This window comes from Elephas maximus, chromosome X (genome assembly GCF_024166365.1).
Source record: "Elephas maximus indicus isolate mEleMax1 chromosome X, mEleMax1 primary haplotype, whole genome shotgun sequence".
NCBI lineage: Eukaryota > Metazoa > Chordata > Mammalia > Proboscidea > Elephantidae > Elephas > Elephas maximus.
The window spans coordinates 8,025,303-8,051,135 of NC_064846.1; the positions used below are offsets into that span (position 1 = coordinate 8,025,303).

The following is a 25,833-nucleotide window of genomic DNA, read 5'->3' on the forward strand; positions in this document are numbered from 1 at the left end:
GACAATTCAAGAAGAAGATATCCGGGTTTTTCCCTGAGGAAAGGGCTCTTGAGAATTTGCTTCTCCTGAAGAAGTTTGTAAGGGGGATGGAGCCCTCTCAGCACAGCCATCTCCCACCTGCATACCTAGACAGGGCTAGCCTTGAGTCTCCCTAGGCCATTACCCACGTGCTGGGAAGGCTTTGCCCTGAGAAGTGAGAGGATGGTGAGCACAAGAAGGCTGCCCTCTAATTTGAGAAGGGCTGTCATAGACTGGCGGGATCACAATTATTCTATGTGACCTCCTAGGGTAGAAGTACTAACAAGGGCTGGAAGCTCTAGAAAAGCCTCTTTCCTGCACATACCATGTAATTCGTATCAGAGCTGTCCAAATAGGAAGAAATGAGCTGCCTTTGAGAAGTAGTTTGTTCTCGTTTTAAGGGGTAATCACTGGTGGGAGGACTGAGGAAGGGGCTTCAGCCTTAACAAGGGGTTGACCTAGTTCTGATTCCTTAAGGGCCTTTCCAGGTCTCAGGTGCTAAGATTTTGTGCACCTGCTGGGACAGGAGCAAATGTTGCTGAGAACCAGACGGAGCTTCTCCTCTCCTCTTTATGAGCTTGCATTTCACGAGGATTGAGCCATATCTACCTTTATTATTTTGCCTGCAGACCACTAAAATCAGCTAATATGGATTCATGAAAATTGATCATAACGCTTTTTATATTTTTACAGCTTTTATGATTTTTACATTGCAGTTTTTAAATAGGAGATTATCATTTTGAAAAAAGATGTGGCTCACGAAGAGCCGTAATTCTCCCCTTCATACGTAACAGAGAGCTACGAGGTCTCAGTAGTGAAGCTAAGAAGGCTTGATCATCCATTGTCTGTTTATGAAAATTCAGTCTGACCATCAAACACCATAAATATAAACAAGAGGGGTTTAATTTGCCAACCACTAGAATTGTCAGTATCTTTCCATTTAGTTGAAAATTAAGGTCTAATAATTCCCCAATTTAAATTCTAGATGTCTCCTTGAATCTTTTAAATGCAAAGGTCATCAATCTACATTAGCCACAACATTTTTAGACCTGAAATTTGGAGCTCACTGAAACAGCTCGCAAGATATTAAAGGCGCTCTCCCCTGAATATCTTATTTCCTTTTCTTTCTTTCTTTTTTTTTTTCCCCAGTGACGAAAACAGACCAATTTATCTACTATCCTTCCCAAACAAATTTAGGAAAGGTAAAATTTGCTTATTTTTCCTTAAAAAAAAATGTTTCCTTTTCTCCAGTCTCCTCAGTCATTCAGTGTAGGCTGCTCATTCACTACAGCATTCCAGATATTTCCCTCATAATATGCACAAACAGCCTTTAGGAGAAATTAGTTAAATGGTGCTCGCACATCCTGTAACGTAAGGCCCAAATTCACAAGGGAGATTGCGGATCAATTCCACATTTTCACAGCCTGTGAGGAATAAAAGGAAAGGAAAGTCACGATGAGACATAAGAAACACCTGGAGAAATAGCCCTAACTTTGACATTGCACATTTTTCTTACTTTTTGTCTCTGTCTATTCAGCTTTTCATTACTGCTATTTACATCTCAGTGGTTTTGTGCTCCTTGCTATTGTTTAATGAATGTGTGTCTACCAAAAATAAAAATGAAAAAATGAAAGTCACATTAACCTCAAGAACCTAGACCATTTCTGTGAAGTCATATAGGCATGTTCATTCAGGACATCTTCCTCTTTCTAATGTCTGCGACCAGCAACAAGAAATAAATTAATTAAAACTCAATGAAGATTTATGAGCAGGCCCTCTTCCCGACTTCTGCCCCTGAAGCTGGGTGGGGGCAGCTTAAGTACAACATCCCTGAGAAATGCCATGAGCCATGAAGTCTCTGACTTGCATATCATTTATGATACTCCTGGGGAGGAGGCCCTGCCTAAGAACACCGAGGCCCAGCACCCCATAAGGTTCTCATTACAAACAGGAATGTGCCACGCCAGATACACTGGGGGTTGTCAAGCTTTGCAAACTCCTCCCTCCCCAAACTCATAAATTTTGCCCAATATATTACTTTTCCTTGGGTTTTTATGATTATGTTCAGTTTAAGGAAACATACCCCATACTTCATCATTTACCTTAGTTTTTAAAGAGTTGTTTGATGTCCAAGAAGTTCTGTAAACTTTCTACTAATCGTGTTTCTTACATCTTAAAAATATAAACCCACATATTGCCAGTCAGTCACGAATTGAAAACCTCCCCCCCCCTTCTAATTTTGGTATGCAATTGTAGGCTTAACAGATTTCAAAGTTTTTCAGTTGGGCAAACACCCCTTTCCATTCTCCATCAAGGCAATGAACTTAACAAAAGAGAAAAATAACGGTGAGCAGAACGTAAGGTTAGTCAGGCCTTGGCACTGAAATTGCATTTGGTGTGAGTGGGTGACGCAAACGGTTAAGCACTCTACTACTAACTGAAAGGTTGGCAGTTCAAACCCACCCAGAGGCTCCTGGGAAAAAAGAGCTGACGATCTGCTTCGAAAAGGTCACAGCCTTGAAAACCCTGCGGAGAGCATCTACCCTGCAACACATGAGGCTGCCAGGAGTCGAAATCAACTCTGTGTCAACTGCTTTGGTTTGGTGACACTGTAAGCTTCAGAGAGATGTAACTCCTCTGCAGCAGAAGTTATCATAAAAAAGACACACACACACACACACACACACGAGGACAGGGTCAAGGGTGAGGACATGAGCAGAGATGGTGGGCTAGAGTGGGCACCTAGGCAAAGCTCTGTGATCCTCCATATTTTAACTTGTTTTAGTGAATTTTGGTGATGGTAGTATTGTTCAACTAAATGTATCTTATAGTAATACATATTCAAGACTTGAAAACTTACCCAATCCCAGAAATAAGATCTTTCAGGTAATCATATACTGAGAGTAGCAATGTTTTTAAACCCTTCGGTCAGCCTCACTATAGACGTGGAAGTTCTCAATACTACACCCGAACCAGAGAGTCTTCGTTGCACACCCCAGAAACCCAGAGGCAGGGAAAGGGCTGTATGGACCAGTCTCATCTCCTGAGATACGAAACAGGAGATGTGAAGACCCCACTCTACCCACAAGCATTTATGATAAGACTAAACCACAAAGGGAGATGTAATCATTTACTAAACCAGATTATGAGAAGCAGGCCAAAGAATCACGACTTTATTCAAGGTGCCATTTATCCCGGGTGACTAATGCATTATTTGTATGAAGTTAAAATTGAGCTTTGAGAAACTATGAAATAAATCAAGGGCCCTACTTTATGTAATTTTAACAGACAGGTCCCATTAGGATTCTACTATGCATAGCTGTTGGTTAAAATCATTGACCAGTATCCGTAGAAATTAATCAACTGAGGTAATGCCGGCTCGCCTGTCATCATTTGCTACTAATCTACATTTAGAATTCACCTTAACTTTTCAAGCCTTTTGGATAGGTTTATCAAATGTCTATTTTTTGCACAAGATACATGACTAACTGCAATTGTTTACAAAAGCCTGTGCAGTAGAAGTGCGCCATTGGTATCATTTTTCAGTGGCATTAGAGTGTGCACTGGCATTTTATTGTAATTTCTGGGTAAGGTGTTCGTTAGAATCCAGCGATAATGGTCTTCATCACTCTTGATGGGAACTTCTACCACATGCAGTCTGAATACACGTGCACTGTTGAAGTTTAAATTATTTTGGAATCCAAAACTGAGTGATCAAAATGTCTAATTGTATGAAATGGAATATGGTGAATATTTAATAGATTTTTTTTAAAAAGGTCCATTGTGGCTCTTGGACTTCTCCTGGATTTTTAATTAATACTCAGATATGTTTCATTTCTGATTATGAGACCGAATTTATTAAAGACTCATAAGTACCTACTGTCTCTCCTACCTGTTGCCATAAGTCAATTCCAACTCATAGTGACACTATAGGACAGAATAGAACTGCCCCATCGGGTTTCCAAGGCTGTAAATCTTTAAGGAAGCAGACTGCCACATCTTGCGCCCGAGTTGTGGAACTGGTGACCTTTCTGTTAGCAGCCAAGCACTTAACCACTGCACCACCAAGGCTCCTCCCTCTTCTATAGTATTATGTTAATATCTCGCTAATTTAACTGAGAGTTTTGTCTCCACTTGGATGTTCTAGATTTCTCTATCACTTTTTCTTTCTAACTTCTTGACCTGCGTCACGTCACCTTTAATTTTGCACTGCCAAACAGTAAAAGAAGCTTACGTTTTTTGTTTTGTTTTTTCAAGATGATTTTTAATACCTCGATGTTGCCCAGCAACCTCAGTTACCAGTTGATTTTCGAATCCCAGGACTTTGCAGTGGGAGAAGCGCAGGCTTTGGGACCAGAAGACCCGAGCTGGAACTAGGCCCTACCGTTTATGAATTTGTGTGACCTTGGGGAAGCTACTATATAGCTCTTTGATACTCAGCTTTCTTGTTTGTAAAATGGCAGTACAACCACCTGTCTTTGAGGCTTGTCGTTCAATGCGGCGATGTGTGTAAATCATGTGTCGTAACGCGCAGCAAGCACCAGTTATGCTACCCCTACTCATGAACCATCTTTCAGGGTTCTCGAAGATCAACACATATGGAAACTTTTCTGCACATCTTTGGGATGAAATAGTAATCTGAATCCTCCAGAGACATAAATAGAAAATGTGTTCAGCCTAAAAATACATGTTAGGAAAACCCAAATCCTAGGTTAGCCTCCAAAGCGGGAACTATTAAAAAAAAAAAAAAAAAAGCATCTGGCTCTGAGGAGACAATGCTATAAAAGTGTAAAAGCATCTGGCTCCAAGAACCAAGGAGACAATGCTATAAAAGTGAGGAGGAAAATCCTCAGCCAATGTGGAAGGCATGTTTTCCCCCCATCTACACTCTAGTGACGGTAACAAGGTAAGAGCATTTTTTTAAGCCTGTAGAATTGCCCTTACTGCATTATTGTAGATAAACTCATTTGCAGTCAAGTCAATTGTAATTCATAGTGACCCTACAGGACAGAGTAGAACTGCCCCATAGGGTTTGCCAAGGAGTGGCTAGCGGATTCGAATTGCCAACCTTTTGGTTAGCAGCTGAGCTCTTAACCGCTGTACCACCAGGGCTCCACTGTTGTACATACATTTTGCAAAAAGAAAATACTGGGTATAAAAATCTAAAACCACAAATCAGATAAGGGCTGCTGAGGAGAGATTACTTACATCAACAAAGAATTCACCACAGTACTCCTGGCGAGTCAGTTGCATGTATGGAACATTTAATTTATAAAATTGTGATAACATGCCTTTTCAGGAAAGCATCTAGGGACCACAGGACGACACACCAACCTGTACCTACCTATCCTACCATTCTGATTTTAGTTCTTCTCTAATACCTCATTCTTGCACCTTTGAGCTACCGCATCACAAATTTGGTAATACAAAGCATTAAGCAGATTATTGTACATTAATTCATCTATTTATCCCTTTCATGATTAGTGGGACAAATGGTATCCCAACAACTCGTATGCCTCTGGAGTTCTTTGAGAAGGCGGCAGCTCAGTTTTAACACATTTAGCCTCAAGGTGGGAGCCCTTTGAAATGTGTGAAACTCAAGAACACTGAGCTAAAGCCTCATTTTTGTGTAGATTGGGCATTGCCTTAGATGATGCCTCCTGGATGTGTGAATTTTCTAAACTTTTTTTTTCCTTTTTTTTATTGTACTTTAGATGAAGGTTTACAGAACAAACTAGTTTCTCATCAAACAGTTAGTACACACATTCTTCTAATGACATTGGTTAACAACCCCACAACATGTCAAGACTCTCCCTTCTCAACCCTGGATTCCCTATTACCAGCTTTCCTGTTCCCTACCACCTTCCAATCCCTGCCCCAGGGCTTGTGTGCCCTTTTAGTCTTGTTTTGTTCCCTGGGTCTGTTCAATCTTTGGCTGAAGAGTGAACCTCAGGAGTGACCTCATTACTGAGCTGAAAGGGTGTCTGCGGTCCATACTCTCAGGACTTCTCTAGTCTCTGTCAGGCCAGTAAGTCTGGTCTTTTTTTGTGAGTTAGAATTTTGTTCTACATTTTTCTCCAGTTCTGTCTGGGACCCCCTATTGTGATCCCTGTCAGAGTAGTCAGTGGTGGTAGCTGGGCACCATCTAGTTGTACTGGACTCTGTCTGGTGGAGGCTGTGGTAGACGTGGTTCATTAGTCAAATTTTCTAAACTTTTGACAGGTTAGCCTTTATTTCTGTGAGATAAGCCTCCTCACTATATTTCCCAGTTACTATGTTACCGTGGGAATGTACTTAACACAAGAATAAGCTATTCCCAGTCTTCATTCAGTCATAGTTGCCATTTTCTCCCTGCCACCATTCATTGTTTCCAGGTGTCACTGGCTCCCTGCTATTCTAGCTTCTAAACAGTAAATAATGCCTTTCCAATAAGGCATAATGCACTGCAGTGGTACTTTTCAAGAGATTGGAATGCCTATAAGTTATTCTTAACCTGCATTCAATCTTAGGGCCCAATCATTGCTTCCACATGTAGCAGGTGGACTGCACAGCTGTCAGCAGCTCTGCAGTACTCCAGGGCAGCTGTTTCTGCTTTTTAGCTGTTAGTACTGCTTTTGTTATAATGAAGAATACATAGTAGTGGCAATTTTCTTGAGATACAAATTCCTTTCATTTTATTTATTCTGCCTGTTCAATACTGCTTTTGCAGTAATGAAGAATGCATTGTGGTGGTAGTTTTCCTGAGATTAAAAAAATCCCTTGACTTTATTTATTTGAGCTGTAAGTACTGCTTTAGCAGTAAGGAAGAATGCACTGTACCATGTTTTGAAAAGTTTTATGAAAAATAATAAAGAAGGCTAAGAAGAAGGAGACTAGAATAAAATGTATGTGTAGCCATTTCCAGGTGCCCTCATGTTTTGCAGATTTTTGAGAAATAAAGTTATTAAAAAAATAAATGATTTTATCATTGACTCACATCAGCAGGATTTACGACATCCAGGGTCTGCTGGGACACATGGGATCCCAGACAATGTGTAGCAAAATCCATAAATCATAACAAAAATTCTGAATTGGTACTTTAATTAGCATGCCTTCCATTAGAGAAAACACATGGTATTAACAAAAAATTCAAAGCTAACCAAGTCCTGAAAGGGTTATTCAACAAAACGTTGTTGAGTACCTACTATGTGTCAGGCACCTGTTCCAACTACTGGGGATGCAGCAGTGCATAGACCCAACAAAAATCTCCACCCTCACGAGTTCCCTTTCTTGTCAAGTTTGAATTAAGTCCAAGTTGACAGATGATGCGCCTTGCTCCCCAGCACAGAATCTAGTGTGTAAACCAGCAGAGACGAGGAAGTGTGTGTATCTTGTTGGAATAGATATCTGCTTAGTTAGACAGCATATTTGGTTATGAATTTAAACCCAGTGATTGTTGAGAAATATGAATGATGTGTGGCAAAAGCCTCAGCTGATTGCATGCAGTGCTGGCCAGTGTCATGGCATCTACTCCAGGGTATCATCATGGAGTAGCAGAGTAGCTAAAGATTCACATGGCCTGAGCATCAACTCCAGCTTTACAACGTACTACCTTGTGACCTTGGATGATTGCTGAACCCCTCTGCCCCAGTGTCCTGTTCTGTAAAATAAGGAAATCAGATAAATACAAGGAGTCAGTCAGGTAGGAAATGTTAGCTTTAATTGTTCTTTTTACTGTTATTATCATTACTATTGTTATTATGTTTTCTTACCTAGTATAATGCTGGAGTGAATGAACAAATGCATGATGCTGTACTCTGAACTGGCTGCATTAAGTTCTGTTTTAAATTCAGTAATGTCCTCCAAAAAGATACGGTGAGGTCCTCACCCTCCATACTTGTGAATGCGTCCTTGTTTGGAAAGAAAAAAAAAAAGAAAACCACTGCCACCAAGTCGATTCCAACTCATAGCAACCCTATAGGTCGGAGTAGAACTGCCCCATAGAGTTTCCAAGGAGCTCCTGGTGGATCCAAACTGCTGACGTTCTGGTTAGCAGCTGTAGCACTTAACCACTACACCACCAGGGCTTCCTGTTTGGAAAGAGGATATTTGAAAATGTTATCAGTTAACATGAGGTCATACTGAAGTAGGCTGGGTCCTAATCCCATCTGAGTGCTGTCCTATAAAAGAGGAAAAGAGACACACAGAGGGGAGAAGGCCATGTGAAGATGCCCCCACAAGCCAAGGAATGTCAATAAATGCTCAGGACTACCCCAAACTGAAAGAGAGACAAGGATGATTTTTTACTAGAGCCTTCAGAGAGAGCTTGGCTCTGCTGATACCCTGAATTTGGACCCCTAATCTCCAGAACTGTGAAACAATAAATTTCTCATCTTATAAGCCACCCAATTTGTGGCATTTTGTTACGGCAGCCCTGAAAACCAACAAAGGCTCTTATTCCGGCAAGGCGCTATACAGAAATAAAAAACAAATTCTCATCCCTCAGTACAACTCAGGCACATGGAGGAGACAGAGAAGCAAAGAAGCATGGTCAAGCCCCGGTAGAAGTATGCTCAGGGCAGTGTGGGAGCCCAGAGGAGGGCCTCTAACCTGCCTGGGCGGGGGTATATGTATTTGGGGAGCAAGGGAAGTGGGAGGATTGAAGCTAGAGGCTTCCCTGTGGTAGAGCTGAGATCTGAAGGATGAGATAACCAGACACACTAATCATAAACACAGATGTAAACACCAATCAGATGGCACCAGTATCCACACTAAATTTTTAGGGGAAAAAAAGTATAGCAGGTAAAATATCGGTACATACTTTCCAAACAAAAGAGTTAATTATATATATATATATTTTAAGAGGAGAAAGAACAAAAGGAACAATATATTTGGGTACATTTCAAGAGCTAGAGTATATGCATCTTTTGAAAAATATCTATTTTGCCAGCAATTGCGCCAGTTTACAAACATTTGTTTCAGGAAAACAAATTTTCATTTGGTATTTCTTTGAAGAACATTTGCATAAATATTTCTGTAGCTCAAAATACTTGCCAAGAGCTCTGTAGTTGTCCCCCAGCAAATGGTGGTCAGTGTTAATGAGAATACTCCATTCACAGAGCGAAACATGGCTTTGGCAAGTAGCATGATCTTGAACGACTGTCAAACCAGATAACTCAGGGTCCAAAATCAGTTGCTCAGTACTGAATGGTGGAAGCTCCTGGTCTTCTAAACAAACCAAGTTTCTGGCTTTCTCATTCACTCTGGACTATGCTAATGGTACTAAAAGAGTTTCCTGGACACCGATGAGGACTGCTCTGCCCACTCTAGCTCCCATTCTTTCTCCCTCCCAGAATTCCTACTGTATTTACTGTCCACGTCACACTATTTCCCCAAATCTAGTTCTACATTCCAATGTCAAGTTCTCGAGATCAGAGGTGATCTTTACATTCTTTTCACCTCCCCTTTAACGTGATAGACTAGCCAAGTACCGGGCAGAGAGTAAACCAAACCAAAAACCAAACCCATCGCGTTCATAGTGACCCCATGTGTTTCAGAGTAGAACTGCTCCCTAGGGTTTTCTTGGCTGTAATCTTTACAGAAGCAGATCACCACGCCTTTCTTCTGAGGAGCCTCGGGGTACATTCAAACCGCCAACGTTTTGATTAGCAGTTGAGCGCTTAACTGCACTATGCAGGGACCTTGGGCACAGAGTAGGAATGCAATAAAACTAGTTCTTGACAGAACCAATAAACACTGAACTAGAAATCTGGGCACAAGGGTTCCATATCTAGCTTTGTCAATTATTAACTGTATATCCTGGGCGAGTCATTTTCCCATCCTGGGCCTTGATTTTCTCATCTGTACAATAGGGGGTTGGACCAGATGATGCTCAAGGGCTCTCCGTCTTGAATCACTAGGCTCTAGGAATTAATTAATGTCCACACACCAGAGCCAAACATTTTGCCAGCAAATATATAACAGCTAATTGATGAGCCCTCTCCATGATTCCGTGGCACTACATCAAAACATCCACCACCCTTGCATTTAATTCAGTTACTGTGGCTGTGCCGACCTAGCATGAGAACAATCAGCCCCTTTAGAAAATTAATTTATTTAAAAAAAAGAAAACAACAAATTAGTTGACTGACATCCTGGAGGGGGAAGTAAAGCCTATTGTCTGAGTGAATTTTTCATTGTTAAACAGGTAGTGAGGTTGTCATGTACATATGGCCACAGACTGGAAGTTAAACTGACCTCATGACACATCAAACTATACTTCGAACACTACTGGAGACCCAAAGTACCCAGAAGACATCAGACTCCTAGGAAAATTCTTCTTCCAATGAGTGTGAAGCCTGAGACTGTAACTTCAGCACCATTACAAGGTATGTAGAGTATTTTTTAATTTTTTTATCAATATAGAAAGAAACCATGTCGATGTTATTTCCATTGGCTACAAAACACAAAATTCTGACTCCAGGTATGTGCTTTAATAAAGGTCACCAAGAGAACCAGTATCTGCTGCTGGGATCTCTTTTTCACTGAAGACAGTAGGACAATGCCGAGAACTGTTGCTTGGAAGGAAATCTAACAAAACAAACCCTTCTTCATAGGATGGAAGTAATATGTTTTTTCTTTTATTTCTTTTTCCCAGCAAAAGGAACAGTGAAAAAATAATCAGATGAGTGACATTGAGTTTGTAATGAAAACACAGCCTGTTTCCCTCGCTTATTTCCCAATTTGTGACTTTTATACCTTTACAGACCAGCACATGTCTATTGAAGAATCAAATCAAAGATTACTTTAAATGACTTGCTGATTTTCTTTTTCAAATGAAGTGAAATGTACAGGTATATAAAAAAATAGCATTCCATAAACCAAGCAATCCATAATCAAAATCAGATTCTAGCTGTAGAGCTATTGTCAGCTCTGCTTAAATCATGCCATTTTCTTGAAGCTCTCAGATAATTTTTCTCAGCTCAGTAAGTAGGTAGATGTTAGCAGCTAAGGTCATCGAAAAGATTTACTTTAAAATAAACTCAACAATTCAGTGCATCACTCTCTTCACAGTGTAAAGTGTGCCTTGCTTTGAACATGCATATAAAATTTCATTAAAGTGCAACATAAAAGTTTTGCATTAGAGGAACCCAGTGCTGGACCTTTGTTTAACCGTCATGAGAATTTATGGTGTGGATCTGCTACAGTTAAGTAGAAAAACAGCCTTCTCATGATGAAATACAAGTCGTAAAGGCTGAAACCCAAGGAAAGCTGGAGGAATCCCAACCCTCCAACCACTCAATCCTTCTTCAGATTTTTGTCACACATTCTTCTTGAATGTTCTCCGTCCAGACTGAGACCCAATCCCAGTCCGTTAACTCCTGTGCCTGGAAAGTTATTCTTTCCTGTTAGCCTTTTCCACTCTGCACACATCTTAGAAATCACAGAAACTCTCATAATTTTCTGCAAAAGAGATCAGACTAAGAGACTTGAAACGAATTAAAGCGCTATCAGACAAGCAGAGGGCCAGTATTATCACCAGGATTTACTAAGCAACTCTGTTGGAAAGGTACATGCATTTGTATGGAACAGTCTTTGCACTGAGTGTGGCTTGAACATCAAGCAACAGATGTTTGTTGAGCACCTGCATGGGAAAGGCATGGCGCTAGGTGGTGTGAGAAGGTGACGCACCACCTAGCGCGCATGCATAGTTAAACGTAAGTACCTTAAGGCAACAGTGGTGAAACAGCGAAAAGAGCAACAAACACAGAACCTAGGACCATCCGCTTACTGTGCTAACTCAGGCAAGTCACTTAACCTTTCAGAACCCAGCTCTCTCATCTACAAAACAGATCTAACAATACTAGTCCTGGCAGCACGCCCCCACCCCGTCCCCACCCTGTTGGGAGGATCAAACCAAATAACAGGTAGGGTGAACTACAAAGCTTTGGAAAGAAAAGTCCTCCATCTCCTACCCCGTGCTCTGAGGCTCTGAATCAACCAGACAAATACACCCTGGTCTCCTGGATTTTCAAGCATCACACTTTCAAAACTAAGGGAAACTAATTTAAATGGGTAGTTTTCAAGGACTTGAATTTTGCCTCTTTGTACATACAATTTGCCATTCACGCATTTCCATTAAAGAGGCATCCCCAAAAGAGGGGCTAAGAGATTGTATCAGCACACACAATGTTTTTTTTTTTTTTTAATTAAAAGGAAAAAAAATAGTTCCATGGCTGGTCAATTACATGGTAATTCCACAGATAATTTTTACAAAAGTATGATAGACACAATCCAATTCCTTTGGTCAAGTGCGAACTAAGTACCGGGGCCCTCACGGTAATAATAAATAATAGGCAGTGAGGTTTTGTGGGCAGGCACATGGTTGATGGTTGGAAGATGTGCCCTTTTTACCTGGTTCCACTTGGAGCAGGATGTGTGAACTTAGGTGGGTCACACAACCTCTAGGACTGAGTTTCCTCACCTTTAAAATGGGAATAACACCTGCGCTTTCCAACTGACAATGATCAGATGAGAGGACATATGGGAAAACCTTCTGCGTGCTGGAGAGGCTGGGACGGGATGTCAGTTGTTAATGATGCAGGCTCTGGGGTCAGCTCCATCAAGGCTGAAGCCGGGATTGCCTCACTGAGTAGTTGTGCGGTTTTGTTACTTCCTCTGTAAAAGAGGGATGGTCACAGTTCCTCTCTAATAAAGCCGTTTGAAGGATTAAGTGAGATTGAGTATTTAAAGCATTTAGCCCATAGCTTGGGGCACAGAGTAAAATACTCAAATAATAGTGGTAATGATGATGGTGATTCCTACCTATAGGAGAAACACACACACACACACACAGAAAAGGTTTCTCTAAATTGTAGTGTTGAGTTCTTTAATCAGCCATACACTGCTTTCCATGTATCAGCAAACAGAAGTTTTTAAAACCTCTTTTCTTGATCCCACAACAATCACAAAAAGAAAGACAAAATTAAAAGGAAAAAATGGAGCCACTGTTTTGTCTACACGGCAGACTAATCAAGTATATGATGGCTTCCCTCTCTGAGGTATGACCTACAGCTAAAAGCTCATAGGGCTCCAGCTTCTAGATTGTTCCAAAGATGTCCATTTTATAGAACTTTTAGGTTTTTGAAATAATACTAAACATGCGCAAATTCTGCAATGCATGAAATAGTCAGGTAAAAATAATAATAGGCATGCTAAAAAAGGTTCAGCACGTTAAAGCTATTTCTATTCAACAATAATTAGCATGTTTAAATACAATATAATTTTTATCCATCTACAAAATGCTTAAATGTTTGGAATCTTGTTTACGTCTATAATGACAGATTCATTTTTGAGGCAGTCATTTTCAATCTTGATTTGTATATTTTAAAGTTGTTAAATGCTTGACTGAATCATTAGCAAAACAATTCATGTATCATTAAATTGATTTCTAACATGAGATCATTTTCTTCCTTGCCTTTTAAGATTGACTGAGATAGGCTGCATTCTTTGGGGGGCATTGGAGAGGGGTTTAGAGGGGAACTTACCACTAGCCAATTTCAACATCTTAAATCGCTCCTCGTCCTACGTACATGCCCTTGAGAAACTCAACCCAAGATGGTTTGCTGAATGAACGCTCAAGCACATTGGAGAATGCCCATTGTACTAGCAAAGAAGCCGGACCAGAGATGGCCCTCCTTCTAAGGATGACAAACAGGGGCAGAAGGGAAAAGATTAATGGATAGAGCTAGAGAAGGAGAAACCTTGGGAAGCTGTGGGTCCTCGCCAAAACAGGATGTGCTCCCCTTTGGGCTCCCCCTCGGTCCTAGTAGCCCCAGGGTGGCGAAGCTTGCCTTCCCTCTCCCTCCCACACCTTCCCATCCATAAACAGTGGGGTCTGTGCTTCCAGAGGATTGCAGCTAACAAGGTCTCCGCAGACCTGTGCGCGCAGGCAGCAGGGGGCGGCGGGGCTGCTGCAGTGCGTGGGAAACACTTCACTTTTGTCTGGAAAGCAGGCCTTCCCTGGCCCCCCAAGGTCGAGGAAAACTGGGGAAAGTGGGGGCCGCTGGGGCAGGCCCCGGGGATTGCCTGCACCCGACAGGGAGAAGCCTGGCCGGCACATGGCCCCCTCTCAGCCTGGACAGCCCCACATGGACCTTTGAACTTTCTATTTATATAACGGTTTACCGAGTTGAAGTCTCTTCCTGTCTGACTGCCCGTTTGCAATCTCGCCTCTAATTAGGCTACTTGTGCGACAGCACATAAAAACTACAAACCACGGATGCCGGCCTTCGCGTCACTACAATTTACACCAGGCTTTTTCACATTTGGATTTGCCTAACGTTGGTGGTGTTCTGTTAATTTTATTTGTTTAAGAATACGTCCGTTTCTGTATTGTCTCTGTCCTTCGTTCTTTTAATAATAAAAAGATGCTGAGTACATCCCCTCACAACACCTGCCACAAAGCAATTCCTCATCAATACTGAAAGAGGGTGCTTGCTAGACTGAACGGCTGCACACCTTGGAGGCCCCTGGAATTTGTTTGTATTCCCCCGGCATCCCCATTGCTGGTAAACAAGTCCAAATCTAGCCACGTGATCATCAGACACCTCCCGAGTTCATTACTTGGTTATCAGGGGCAAGCCTATGGAATGATTTAAGAGATGCAGGCTGATTTCGTTTTCATGATCTGTCTTTTTTGTAAGAGCAAGTGGTGTCTTGGGTGCACACAGACATCTGTGCCTTCCTTGCCTGTCACAGAATGGTTCATATTAAATTCAAACTCAGGTGAGCATTGCTCAATTCAGCCAGGAATCTTAAAGAACTTGAGCTTTGGCCCTTTAATGGAGTCCAGAACATGACCCATAAAGATATTCTGGCAGTTTGTGGAATCCAGTGATATGTTCTCTTAAGCATGCAAGCCCCCCCCCCATGCCCCGCACATACATGCACGCTGCAGCGTCATGTATACCTCACACTCTCCGCGTGGGTTCATCTGTGTGTGTTTATAAATGAGCACACACTTCTTGTTTACTATAGTCAAGTGTTTACAAATAACACATATGCCTGTGTGGGGAAAGGCTTTATCCATCATTTTCTAGGAAAATGAGTTTGTTTTTAAGTCGCCCTCATCTGTTGATTGTCAGACATCTCGGGTTGCAGTGGCGATAGCTCATAGCTTTCTGCTCCACAAGTGAATGGTAAAAATAGTCCACTGTAAATGAGATCCTTAACTTTGCTGGTGCCTTTTCCTCCTGGGGAGGGAGAGGGTGCCATCACTCTAAGCAGCTACTCCCAAGGAGGGGAAAGTAACACGTAATGAACATGAAACTGGCAGGCTCTGGATGTGTAAAGAGAGTTTGGAAAGGTACAGATTTCCATTTGAGACAATGTCAAGTTTTTTAGTTCATCTGCTAATGTCACATTTCTGTCCCTTTCCTCTGTGGGGGTGTACACAACACAGGAGCACAACGGCATTGCAAAGGTTTATAAACACAGATGTATAAGGAAGCTTGGCCATCACGATAAGAAGGAGAAATTTTCCTGGAGCATGTGCACAGAGGGAAAAGGCTAGCTTCTTTATGCAGATGTGTTATACTAATTCATCCTTATTCACGTAATATTTACAGAGTATCCAGGTCTACATGCTTCTTAAATGATGTGGCATAGCTAGGGATCTGGAGGAGGAAAAAAAAGGTTGGCCTTTTCCCTAAAAAAAAAAAAAAAAAGGTTGCCTCTAAAAGGGAGGTGGGGGTGCACCTTTGTGAAAAAATAAATGAAACCTACAAGAGCCCACCTGCTTTAAATATGCAACGACATGTGCCTAAGATTACACTGAAATGCAAATAATGTAATAAACATGCTTTTTTTAAAAGCCTAATACCTTGGTATATGTTTAACACTTGAACTACACCCACGAAATCAGCTATAACAATGTTTGTTAAATTAATGATGTTACCCACACCATATATTAGGAAAATTGTATGCAAATCGTAACGCTGTGGTTTTCAATTGTCGGCAAAACAGAGAAGCAAAGGCTGTGCGCAAAAGCATAATATTTAACTGAACAGTAATCTCATTGTGATTGTTACCTTTAAGTAACAACATCTTGGTTATTTTTTAAAAACGCGACGTTTTTTGGCAGAGCTGATAAAACCCTGCCTGGGATCAAAACTGTCTTACAGATTCATATTGATACAGAGTAATTTGTGGTTTCAAAGGATTTACCTGGAATGGCTGTAAAATAAAATGTATTTAAGTTCTCATTATCTTGGATTTGCGGCTAAAGAAGTCATGACTGGCATAATGAAGCTATTGGCTAAGCGTATGACCCTTTTTTAAAAGAAGGAACTTGCCTAAAATATCAGATAAACAAAGGAAATCCTTGTAAAAATATACAGCATTCATAGGCAACGGCCGCTAGTAGTTTAACATTGCAAAAGATTTCGCACTATTGGTCAGTACTGTAGATTACCTTAACTACATTTAAAAAGGCACTAACCAAGAGTGCAATTCTAAGTCGCCACCGCCGCGCCATCCCTGCATCTAAAAAAAAAAAAAAGGCAGTGGAAAATATTGATACCTTAAAAGGTTATGACAAATAAACAATTGCGACGTTTGTAGTAGAAGGTGAAGTTTTTAAAAAGTTAATAGACATGTATATCAGTATTTATGCCCGCGCGCACATACAGCACGCCGAGAGTAACAACTTCCCAGCTTCCCAGTCACCTCTGCACCATCTTTCAAAAATCGCTTGGCGACAAGTTCACGGTATTTTTACAGGAGCTGACTAAACCTTTGCATCCGGGCTGCGTGGTCCTGACACAAACCTACGGCTGCCTCCCAGTGGGAGTGGACAAGGGTCCAGCCGAGAATTCAATGTGCCTTTACGTCCGACTTTGGGGGGCCAACTTCAAACACCCTCCGCCTGGCAAGGCGAGCGCCGAGCTCGGCCTGAACCGGGTCCCCGCGCGGTGGCCCCAGAGCCGCGCCGCGCGCCCGAGTGGGGACACTTGGGCTGAACCGGTAGAGGGAAGGTGCGTGACGCGCGGCGCGGGGATGGAGGTGGTGGCGGAGGGGGGGCGGACCAGAGCCAGCGGGGGGCCCGCATGTCATCACTGTCTGGGCTCTGGGAAAGTTGGGGCCCCTGGGGCGGGCAGCCTCGGCAAGCCGCTCGGGAAGCACCCCAGGCCCGGTCGGGCGGTTTGGAATGCCATTTGGGCAAAACGCAACTATTCGGACTCGGAGGGGCAGCGACGCTCTCGGGACCCGCGCCCTCCCTCCCCGCCCGGCCCCGACGGAGGGTCTCCGCGACCGAGCCAAGGTGGCCGGGAGCGAGCGGGAGGACGTTCAGGCGTCCCCCGACAGCCCGGCTCTGCGTAACAAAGGCGGCCAGCCCGAGCCCGCCGGGGAGCGCGGCGCCCGGGAATGCACAAATCCCACCTACCACTGCTGCTCCAAGTCCCAGTCCCGGAAAAAGTCGAATAGATCCATCGCGGCGGTGCGGCGTGCCTGGCGCAGCGGCTGCGCGACTCCGGCTTCGGCCCTCCTGCCGCCTACCAGCGCCCGGGCCGCATCGGCGGGCGCCCGCGGGCCGGCTGCTCCGCTCTGGGCGGCGCGGGCGGGCGGACGGTGCTGGACCTTCGCGGGGGCTCGCTCTGCGGCTCCAGCGCCCGGCGCGGCAGCCACACGCACTGCGGGCTCAGCCGCCCGGGCCGGCCGCCTGGCGGGCTCGGGCTCGGCGCGGCGGGCGGCAGGGAACGGGGCAGCGGCGCAGCTGCCCGGGCGGCGGCGGCGGCGGCGGCGGCGGCGGCGGCGGCGGCGGCTGCACAGGCGGCAGCGGCCGCGGCAGCATCACACACTTACACACTCACGGGGGCGGAGCCTGGGCAGCCCGAAGCCGCGACATGGAGCTGGCACGTTATCATCCCCGGATCTGGCAGGGGCTCGGCCCGCCCACCCGCGCAGCCCGGGACCCCCTCTGTCACAATCAGCTGGTGGCACCGGCCGCCCAGCCGGGCACCCAGCCCGGGCGCCGGACCCAGGGGCAGCTGCGGGGAGGCCGGCGGGGGCTTGCGGAGCAGGCACGCGGGCTGCGGGAAGGGGACCCCCCTCTGAACCCTGCACCCCACCACTGGGGAGTTATTGTTTGGAACCAGAAGACAGGACATAAAGTGCACGGGGCGGGGATGGCAGCCCCCCGCTGCCCGGCGCAAAGCCCCGCCCGGGGACATTCTTCGGGGCCCAAGCACCCGAGCAAACTTTTGCGGCCCGAGCATCCCTTGGGCCCGCAGCGCAGAGCCAGCGGGCCCAGGGAGGAGGCAGCGGTCACCTTCACCGTCCCCGCGCGCCGCGTGCCCGCCTCGGGCCGCCCAGGCTTGCCGCAGTGCCGCCCCGGGCGCGCCCGCACTCAGTAGGCCCGCAAGTTGGCGGCGCTGGCTACAGCGGGCTGCCAGTGCAGGCACGAAGACCGCCCGTGTGAGCTCCTTGGGTTCGGGATTAAAACACTGGGAAACTGAGATCCAATGTCACCTTCCTTGCACAGCCACAACGTGCCTTAGGCAGCAGCCTCCGTACTTTCCTCCTCTGAGAAATGGGAAGACCATTCAATGTGTGCTCCTTAGGCTGCCTGTCGCCCTTTTGGCTGGAGAATCTGCCTCTCTCCAGGTGCCTAACTTAACGGAGCCTCCTCCTTCCCTGAATTCAGCATTGATTCTGTTCCAGGAAGCTGTGGGTCCCCTTAGCCACTGCCCTGCAGGGAAAAGCTTCCCTGCCGCTGCTGTCCAGAAAGGGGCATCCGAAGGGCCCGGATATCCGTTTCGGGCGGTTCAGGAGCAAGAGTGCGCTGGGGTCACAGACATCTGGTTTGCCTTCTTCATTTCAGGATTCATCCGGAATAATGGGGATGCATTACTGAAATCCTAGAGCAGAGTGGGCAGCACTGACACGGCAGGGGGTCAGTTATAACCGTCAGTGGCTGTGTGACTCTGAGCCATTCACTTTTGTGGGCCTCAGTTTCCCCGTTGGTAAAATGACAGACTTGACCCAGAGGCCCCCGGCTCCTGTCTCTCTGGCCTTCTCCTTCTATGGGAATATGCTTCTTGAATTTTAGTTCATATTCTCAAATTCACCCACATAGTTTTCCTTTAAATGCCCCCCTTCCCCTCCCCGAAGAAACCGAGGCACAGAGACTGGGTAATTTGCTGGAGATCTGACAATTCCTGTACAGGGGAACCCAGATTAGAACCTAGAACCTAGGAAACACATCCAGGGCTGGACCCCAAAGAAGGTGCTGCAACTCCAGACTCAGAATGTGGGCTTTAAAGGGGCCCAAGATTTAGTCTGTTTCACTTTGTATGGAAAAAAATACATCACTAAGATAGAAACAAGGTACTAAGACCTGGAACTCCAGCATGCACTGGGATTTGTTCAACCCTTTATCGATTTTGCATAAGGCCAAGTCCTCAACAAATATGGTTTGATTGACTGACAATCAACCAATGGACAACTGAGGGAAGGCTCCATTTCCAATTGGCTTGTCCATTTGGCTACTTGTTAGCTCCCTCTGGTCAGAGACGTGATGACCAAGGCAAAATGGTGCTGAGGATATCAAATGCTCTCTGTGCCCTGTTTATTGGTGGAGTCCCAGTCTTCACTGCTAGACTGTACACCCTTAAGATGACAGAAACTGCCTTACTCAGATCCATGCCCCCAACCTTTCCACCCTCAGTAAATGTTCCTGGAGTTGGATTTGATTGCTAACACTGATTGTCGCCAGGGTTAGTTAGCGCTTGGTCTGCTTGAAAATCCTTAGAGGCAAATCAGCACATCAACAATTAACATTTAAACGGTGAGTAGGGTCACTTTGTATCTTGCTTCACTTTTCTCAGGAGATCCTATTGATCAGGGAAAGACAAAAATAATATGCTAGGTAAACAAAATTCCAGCAGAAATCATGCTGCTCCTTTAAGAGTTGCAGACCCCCATGGCCCCACTGGTACACTTTCTTCCCAGTCAGCAGGAGGACCTAACAGAAGCAGAAGGAGCCAGCAAGAGGCAGCACTCGGAACAGAAGTGCCTGCGGGAAGGAGAGAAGAGACAAGTGGTGCAGGCTGCTGCTTCCAGAGAGGGGCAGGGGCTTTCTCTTCAGGAGCTCAAAACCGACTGGACAGGCTGGGTAGGGTGGAGGAGGCACCCATCTCCCAGTGGCCACCCTCCGCCAGCAGGGAACCAGCAGGGAAGAGGCCAGGCCTAGCACACTCACTCCTGGTCTGAGGATCAGCTACTGGACAGGGCAGGAACTCTGCCTTCTCTGATCCGGGTGACCTTCCTCCCTCGTCCTCCAGTGCATCCCTAACTCTGATGGGTGCAGGAGCCTGGGCACTCTTCAGTGAACATTCAGATATGTGGGCAGGCACGCTGTGCTCAAGCCAAGTGTCCTGCTCCCAAAGCTGGCAGGGGGCAACTAAAGCAGTTTGCAGGGAAGGCAGTAGGAAGAGGAAGGAGGAAGACGATCTGGAGACAGAGCAGACTGCCCTTGGCATCCTGGCAGTTTGGCCACCTAGCCCCTTGAGGTCCGGTTGCTTCCCTCCATTCCCACTCTCTGGGTGGTTTAGCTAAGGTGGAAGGCCCCTCTGGGCCAGCCTGTTGTCCTGGCTTTGGCTGACCTGGCAGGGCTCTCCTCCCTCCCCCACCTCACCCAATATTTGAGAAACAGCAAACTTGGTCTTCTTGCCCTTTGACCTTCCTTTCTCTGTTGGCTTCTCCCATTCTTTCTGACTGTCCCTCTTTTGACCCTCACCAGTCTCCCCCATTCGCAAAACCCCAACCCAAAAGGACCTACTAGGATTTTCACTTCTCCAAGGGAAAGCCACTTTTCCAGACAAGACAGAGACAAAACTGAGACTCATGACTCAATCTATCAAGGTGAAACTAGAAGTCTTTCATTTTTTTTTAAATATGCTTGAGTTTATAGAAATGTTGATTCTCAGATTTTCTAAAGTGAGGTTTTTGACTTGAATTACTTTCATTGTTTTTGGTTGCCCCCTCTTCGCCACCCCTTGTGTGCAGAGTTGAACTGCTCCACAGGGTTTCCAAGGCTGTGAATTTTCAGCAGCAGATCACCAGACCTGTCTTCTGAGGTGCCTCTGGGTGGGTTGGAACCACTAACCGTTTAGCTAGTAGTTGAGTGCTTAACTATTTGTGCCACCCATGGACAGGAATTACTTCAAAGGAGTTTAATTTGCAGTCTCCAATCTTCATTTTGAAGAATTTGAAATCCTCCATTCTTATAGTCGTTGTAAAGGTATTGCCACGAAGGTTCTGGTAGTGTCTAAAAGTAAGATTAATTTCAATAAGTTTCACTCTGCACATTGGTTCCAGGAAATGGACACACTGATGATGTGTGATACATGTGTCATCCTGTATCACCCCTCAGATATCCACTTTAAATAGTAAGCATTGGTTTCTGACCTGGCGTGTAGTCAGGCTAACTTCCTTTCTAGGAGGAAGTTGTGATAGTGGTTCCAGCTCAGCTGCTGGTGGAGAAAAGTCCATGGGCTCCATTGGAAGACACTCACTTCCATCAACATGAGTCCTCCTCTGGCAGAGCAGCCTGGTACTGCCATGAGTTTGGAATGGGCCAAGGTGACTCTCTGAACTTGGGGCAGTCTCCACACGTGGGCTACATATATGGAACAATCCTTATCGAAGGAGCATTTCCATCTTTCCTAATCTCAGAATATCTGTACTTACTTGTATCATGGTAGGTGGCCCCAGAAACTGTAAGCCTCCTGAGGGCAGAGGCTGGGTCTGTGTCAGCAAAGCTTCACACAGTGTCTGACAAGTAGTGGTCCCTATTGGAGCCTCTCCAGCCAACCTCTGCGAAGGTTCGCAGCATAAGCTAGGAATCTGAGGAGCTGATTTCAAATCAGGTCAGGATCTGTTTGTGAAGCCTAGGACAATTATCTGAACCTAGCATGAGCCTTGTGAATAGACACGTGTCATTTTTTTTTCCCACAACTCCTGGCTCTCTCACTTTGTACTTTGGACCCCAGTGATTGAAAGTCCCTATCCTTGGGTTTTGTGGTTATTGTAGAAAATGATTCCATTTCACAGATCTTCCCAAATCGCTGTCTCTGGGTTCCAACTGGGTCCTAAATATCAAACACCATATAACCTTATGTCAATCAACTAGTTGATTAGGTTTATGGCACTTAAAAAAAAAAAACATTGCCGTCAAGTTGACTCTAACTCATAGCAACCCTATAGAACTACCCCATAGGGTTTCCAAAAAAAAAAAAACCAAACAAACCCAGTGGTGCTGAGTGGATTCCGACTCATAGTGACCCTATAGGACAGAGTAGAAATGCCCACAGAGTTTCCAAGGAGCACCTGGCAGATTCGAACTTCTGACCCTTTGGTTAGCAGCTGTAGCACTTAACCACTAGGCCACTAGGGCTTCCTAGGGTTTCCAAGGCTGTATATAAGATTTATGGAAGCAGACTGTCACATCTTTCTCCCAAGGAGTGGCCGGTGCATTCAAACTGCCAATATTTTGGTTAGTAACTGAGTGCTTGGAAGCCCTGGTGGAGTAGTGGCTAAGTGCTACGGCTGCTAGCCAAAGGGTCCGCAGTTCGAATCCACCAGGCGTTCCTTGGAAACTCTATGGGGGCAGCTCTATTCTGTCCGATAGGGTCGCTATGAGTGGGAATCGACTCAATGGCACTGGGTTTGGTTTTGGTTTGTTTTTTTTTAACTGAGTGCTTAACCTGCCTGTGGGTTCCAACTGGGTCCTAAATATTAAACACCATATAACCTTATGCCAATCATCTGGTTAATTAGGTTTATGGTACTTGAAAGGTGATGATATTTTTATTTTATATGGTACTTCAAACACCAGTCAGTTGCCCTCCAGTTAATTCTGACTCCTGGTGACCCTGCATGTGCCAGAGTAGAACTGGGCTCCATTTGGTTTTCAATGGCTGATTTTTCGGAAGCAGATCACCATGCCTTTCTTTTGAGGCACCTCTAGGTGGATTTGAACCAACAATCTCTGTTAGTAGCCAGCCTGTTTGTACCACCCAGTGACTCCATGTTTAGCATAATAATAAAAACAGATAACATTGATTGAGCCCTTATTACATCTCACACTGTGTGCTAAGAGCCTTAAAATCTTATTTCGTTTACTCCTTACCATGAATCTCTGAGATACGTACCATTATTATCCCTTTTTTTGCAGAAGGAAACCAAGGCTAGAAAAGGCTGAGTACTTGCCCCAAGTCACAGTGCTCATCAGTGCCACAGCCAGGCTTTGTCCCCAAGTCTGTTTGCTGCACTAATACATGCTGCAATACTGCTTCCATCTTGCATTCACCAAGGGCTTCATCTCACTGTTGCCCTGGGAGGTAAACAAGGTTGGGAGCATCATCTCCACCTGACAGTTGAGGAAAAGCGAGGTTGAGTGACTTTCCCAAGTCACATGGTGGGACAGCTGAGGCTGGGGCACAATCATCCAGGCACCAAGCCCAGTGCTCTTTCTACTTACCACCTTACCAGTTACAGTCCCAGGACCACCCTCATACACTTTAGCACCCTGGGGGTTTGGGGCTGCAGTGGCATCAGTTAACTGTTGGATTAAAAAAAATTTTCATGGTGCAATTTCCCCGATCTCAACTGTAGCTCAATTGGGGGAAGGCAGTTGGCAGAGCCATGCCCTTCTATTAAAGAAAGTCAGTCTGATAGGCAACAGGAAGCAAGAATATGGTGGAGCAATTCTTGCTTCATCATTCAAGGAGACTCAGATGTGTCTTTTTCTGGAGATTAGAGATCTAGGGCTAAGAAACCTCCCTAGCAGACCATAGGGGAGCTCATGGTGGTGGACTGTAAGGCACCGGTGGGGAATTCTCATCTGTACAATAAGACTGTGCTGCTACAGAACTGCAAATCCATGGCCCTCTGTCCTAACTTCTTGAGGGCTCCATTGCTTTGTCTGTAAATAAAAAAAAAAAAAAAAATTTTTTCTTTGGGGTTGGAAATACTCCAGCTCTGACATTCTATGGGTCCCTGATTTAAAACCCCTTTATACAATCCCCAGTCCATGGCCAAAGGCAGATTCGTAATTGATAATGATGAAGAAGGTAAAGTGAATGGCTGTCTCCATTGTTCAGATCAATTGTCTCCACTTCTGATCCGGTGATTGAGAAAGCTACTTTCTGGAGCTCAGAGCCCCGGCCATGGGCTGCTCTTAGAAACCCATTCAGCTGTGTGGCTGCCAAGAGTCTTCCCAGAGCCCATGCCAAAGGATTCAAGGGCTGCATTCCAGAGGGAAGGCAAGCATTTTCCCAGTGGCCAGTGAAGAAACCTAATGTATGTGAAAGTGCTTTGTAAAGGGTAAAAGGCCCCGTGTAAATGCACGCTCTCATTATCCCTAGAGCTGGTGTCTTAGAAGTTTCTCCATCAGGTGAGATCGGCAGTGCTAAGTGCACTAGCTACGTTTATAGGGTTTTTCTTAGCTATTATTTTCTCTATTTAGTTGTGTGCTCCCCACCCCCCACCAAAGTGCATACGTGCCATGGGCTCCAATGCCTGGTTAATAAGTTACAAGTTTTGATGCTTTTTAAATAACACTTATTAAGTACCTGGGAGGTAAATAACAAACTTTTTTTTTTTAACTTAGCAATCACTTTGGGGAGGGAGTTCAGTTCACTGATTTTCATATCGAAACATTGAAAGGTTTTTAAATTGACTTTGTTTAAAGTTTCCTGGTTCTTAGCATCATGTGAAACCTTTATTTTTCCAATACGTTGCCAACAATCAAATTAATAGTGATATCATTAGAAATGAAACAACTGTATAAAGTAAACATTTCGCTTCTTATTTCTATTTTCAGAAAGTGGAATGTTTTGCTAAGGCCCTCAGGCTCTGAATTATTATAGAAAGCTTTGAAGCTCCAGCTCAAGGATGATCATCAGAGGTACAATTAGACCGTGGTGTTCCATGGTGGGGAGGGAGGACAGAGGCCTTTTGCATCTCGTACTTTCTGCCCAATGACCTGACCACCTGGGAATTGCCCCCTTCCTGCTTGAAAGAGACTGTGCTGCCCTGCCACTTGGTAGTTGTTCCTTCCTCCTTTTCACAGCAATTTAACCAAGGCAGGATGACCACGAAGAGATGTGGAGTCGGCCTAGACAGTAGCAGTTATGCAGCTGTGGAAGGTCTTCCCACACTTACTCAATGGCCCCACTTAGGCTCTTTATTCCCTGACCCTGCAAGTGCCTCAAGGAGTTAGATGCCTCTGGATCCACTGCCAATGACCTACCATGTGCCTGCCCATCTACATCCAATGGTCTAGTTTGCTATGAGAGATCCAATTTAAAGGTGTACTCCAGTCCAAAGTTCTTCTGCAGTCCTCCAAGAGACTACAGCTGGTAAGAGGGCTGTATCCCTCACCAAGCTGCACTTGAAGATGTCACACTGGAGCCTCAGTGACATTTTCTGATGTCAACTGGCCATATTTTGTAACCCTACTTATTAGATCATGCCATTTTATTACTTAAATTTATCCAGATGATACCCAAGATAGGCTTTTTTTCTGCTAGCATTTTGTTTTATACACCATAGAATACAATATATATCCTGGTAGATCATTCTCAGGGACTTTATAGATCATCTCTAGCCCAGTTGTTGTTAGGTGATATTCAGTTGGCTCCTACTCACAGCAGCCTTATATATTACAGAAGGAAACATCTCCTGGTCCTGGGCTAGCTATCTCTAGTCCAGCAGAGGCCTAAGTTGCTCACCAAGGTCATACGGCTGTCTCTATCAGGGTCAGAACCA

The 25,833-nt window shown here is 44.8% G+C and overlaps 1 protein-coding gene across 1 annotated transcript in view; it reads right to left on the reverse strand.

Moving 5' to 3' along the window:
* AFF2 (ALF transcription elongation factor 2) overlaps positions 1 to 17,713 on the reverse strand; it is a 588,903-nt gene extending 571,190 nt beyond the window's left edge. Inside the window, exon 1 of the mRNA XM_049871652.1 lies at positions 17,444 to 17,713. Within this exon, the coding sequence (XP_049727609.1) occupies positions 17,444 to 17,490 (47 nt within the window). The 5' untranslated portion in view covers positions 17,491 to 17,713. The remainder of the gene's footprint in view (positions 1 to 17,443) is intronic.
* Between the last annotated feature and the right edge of the window lie 8,120 nt (positions 17,714 to 25,833).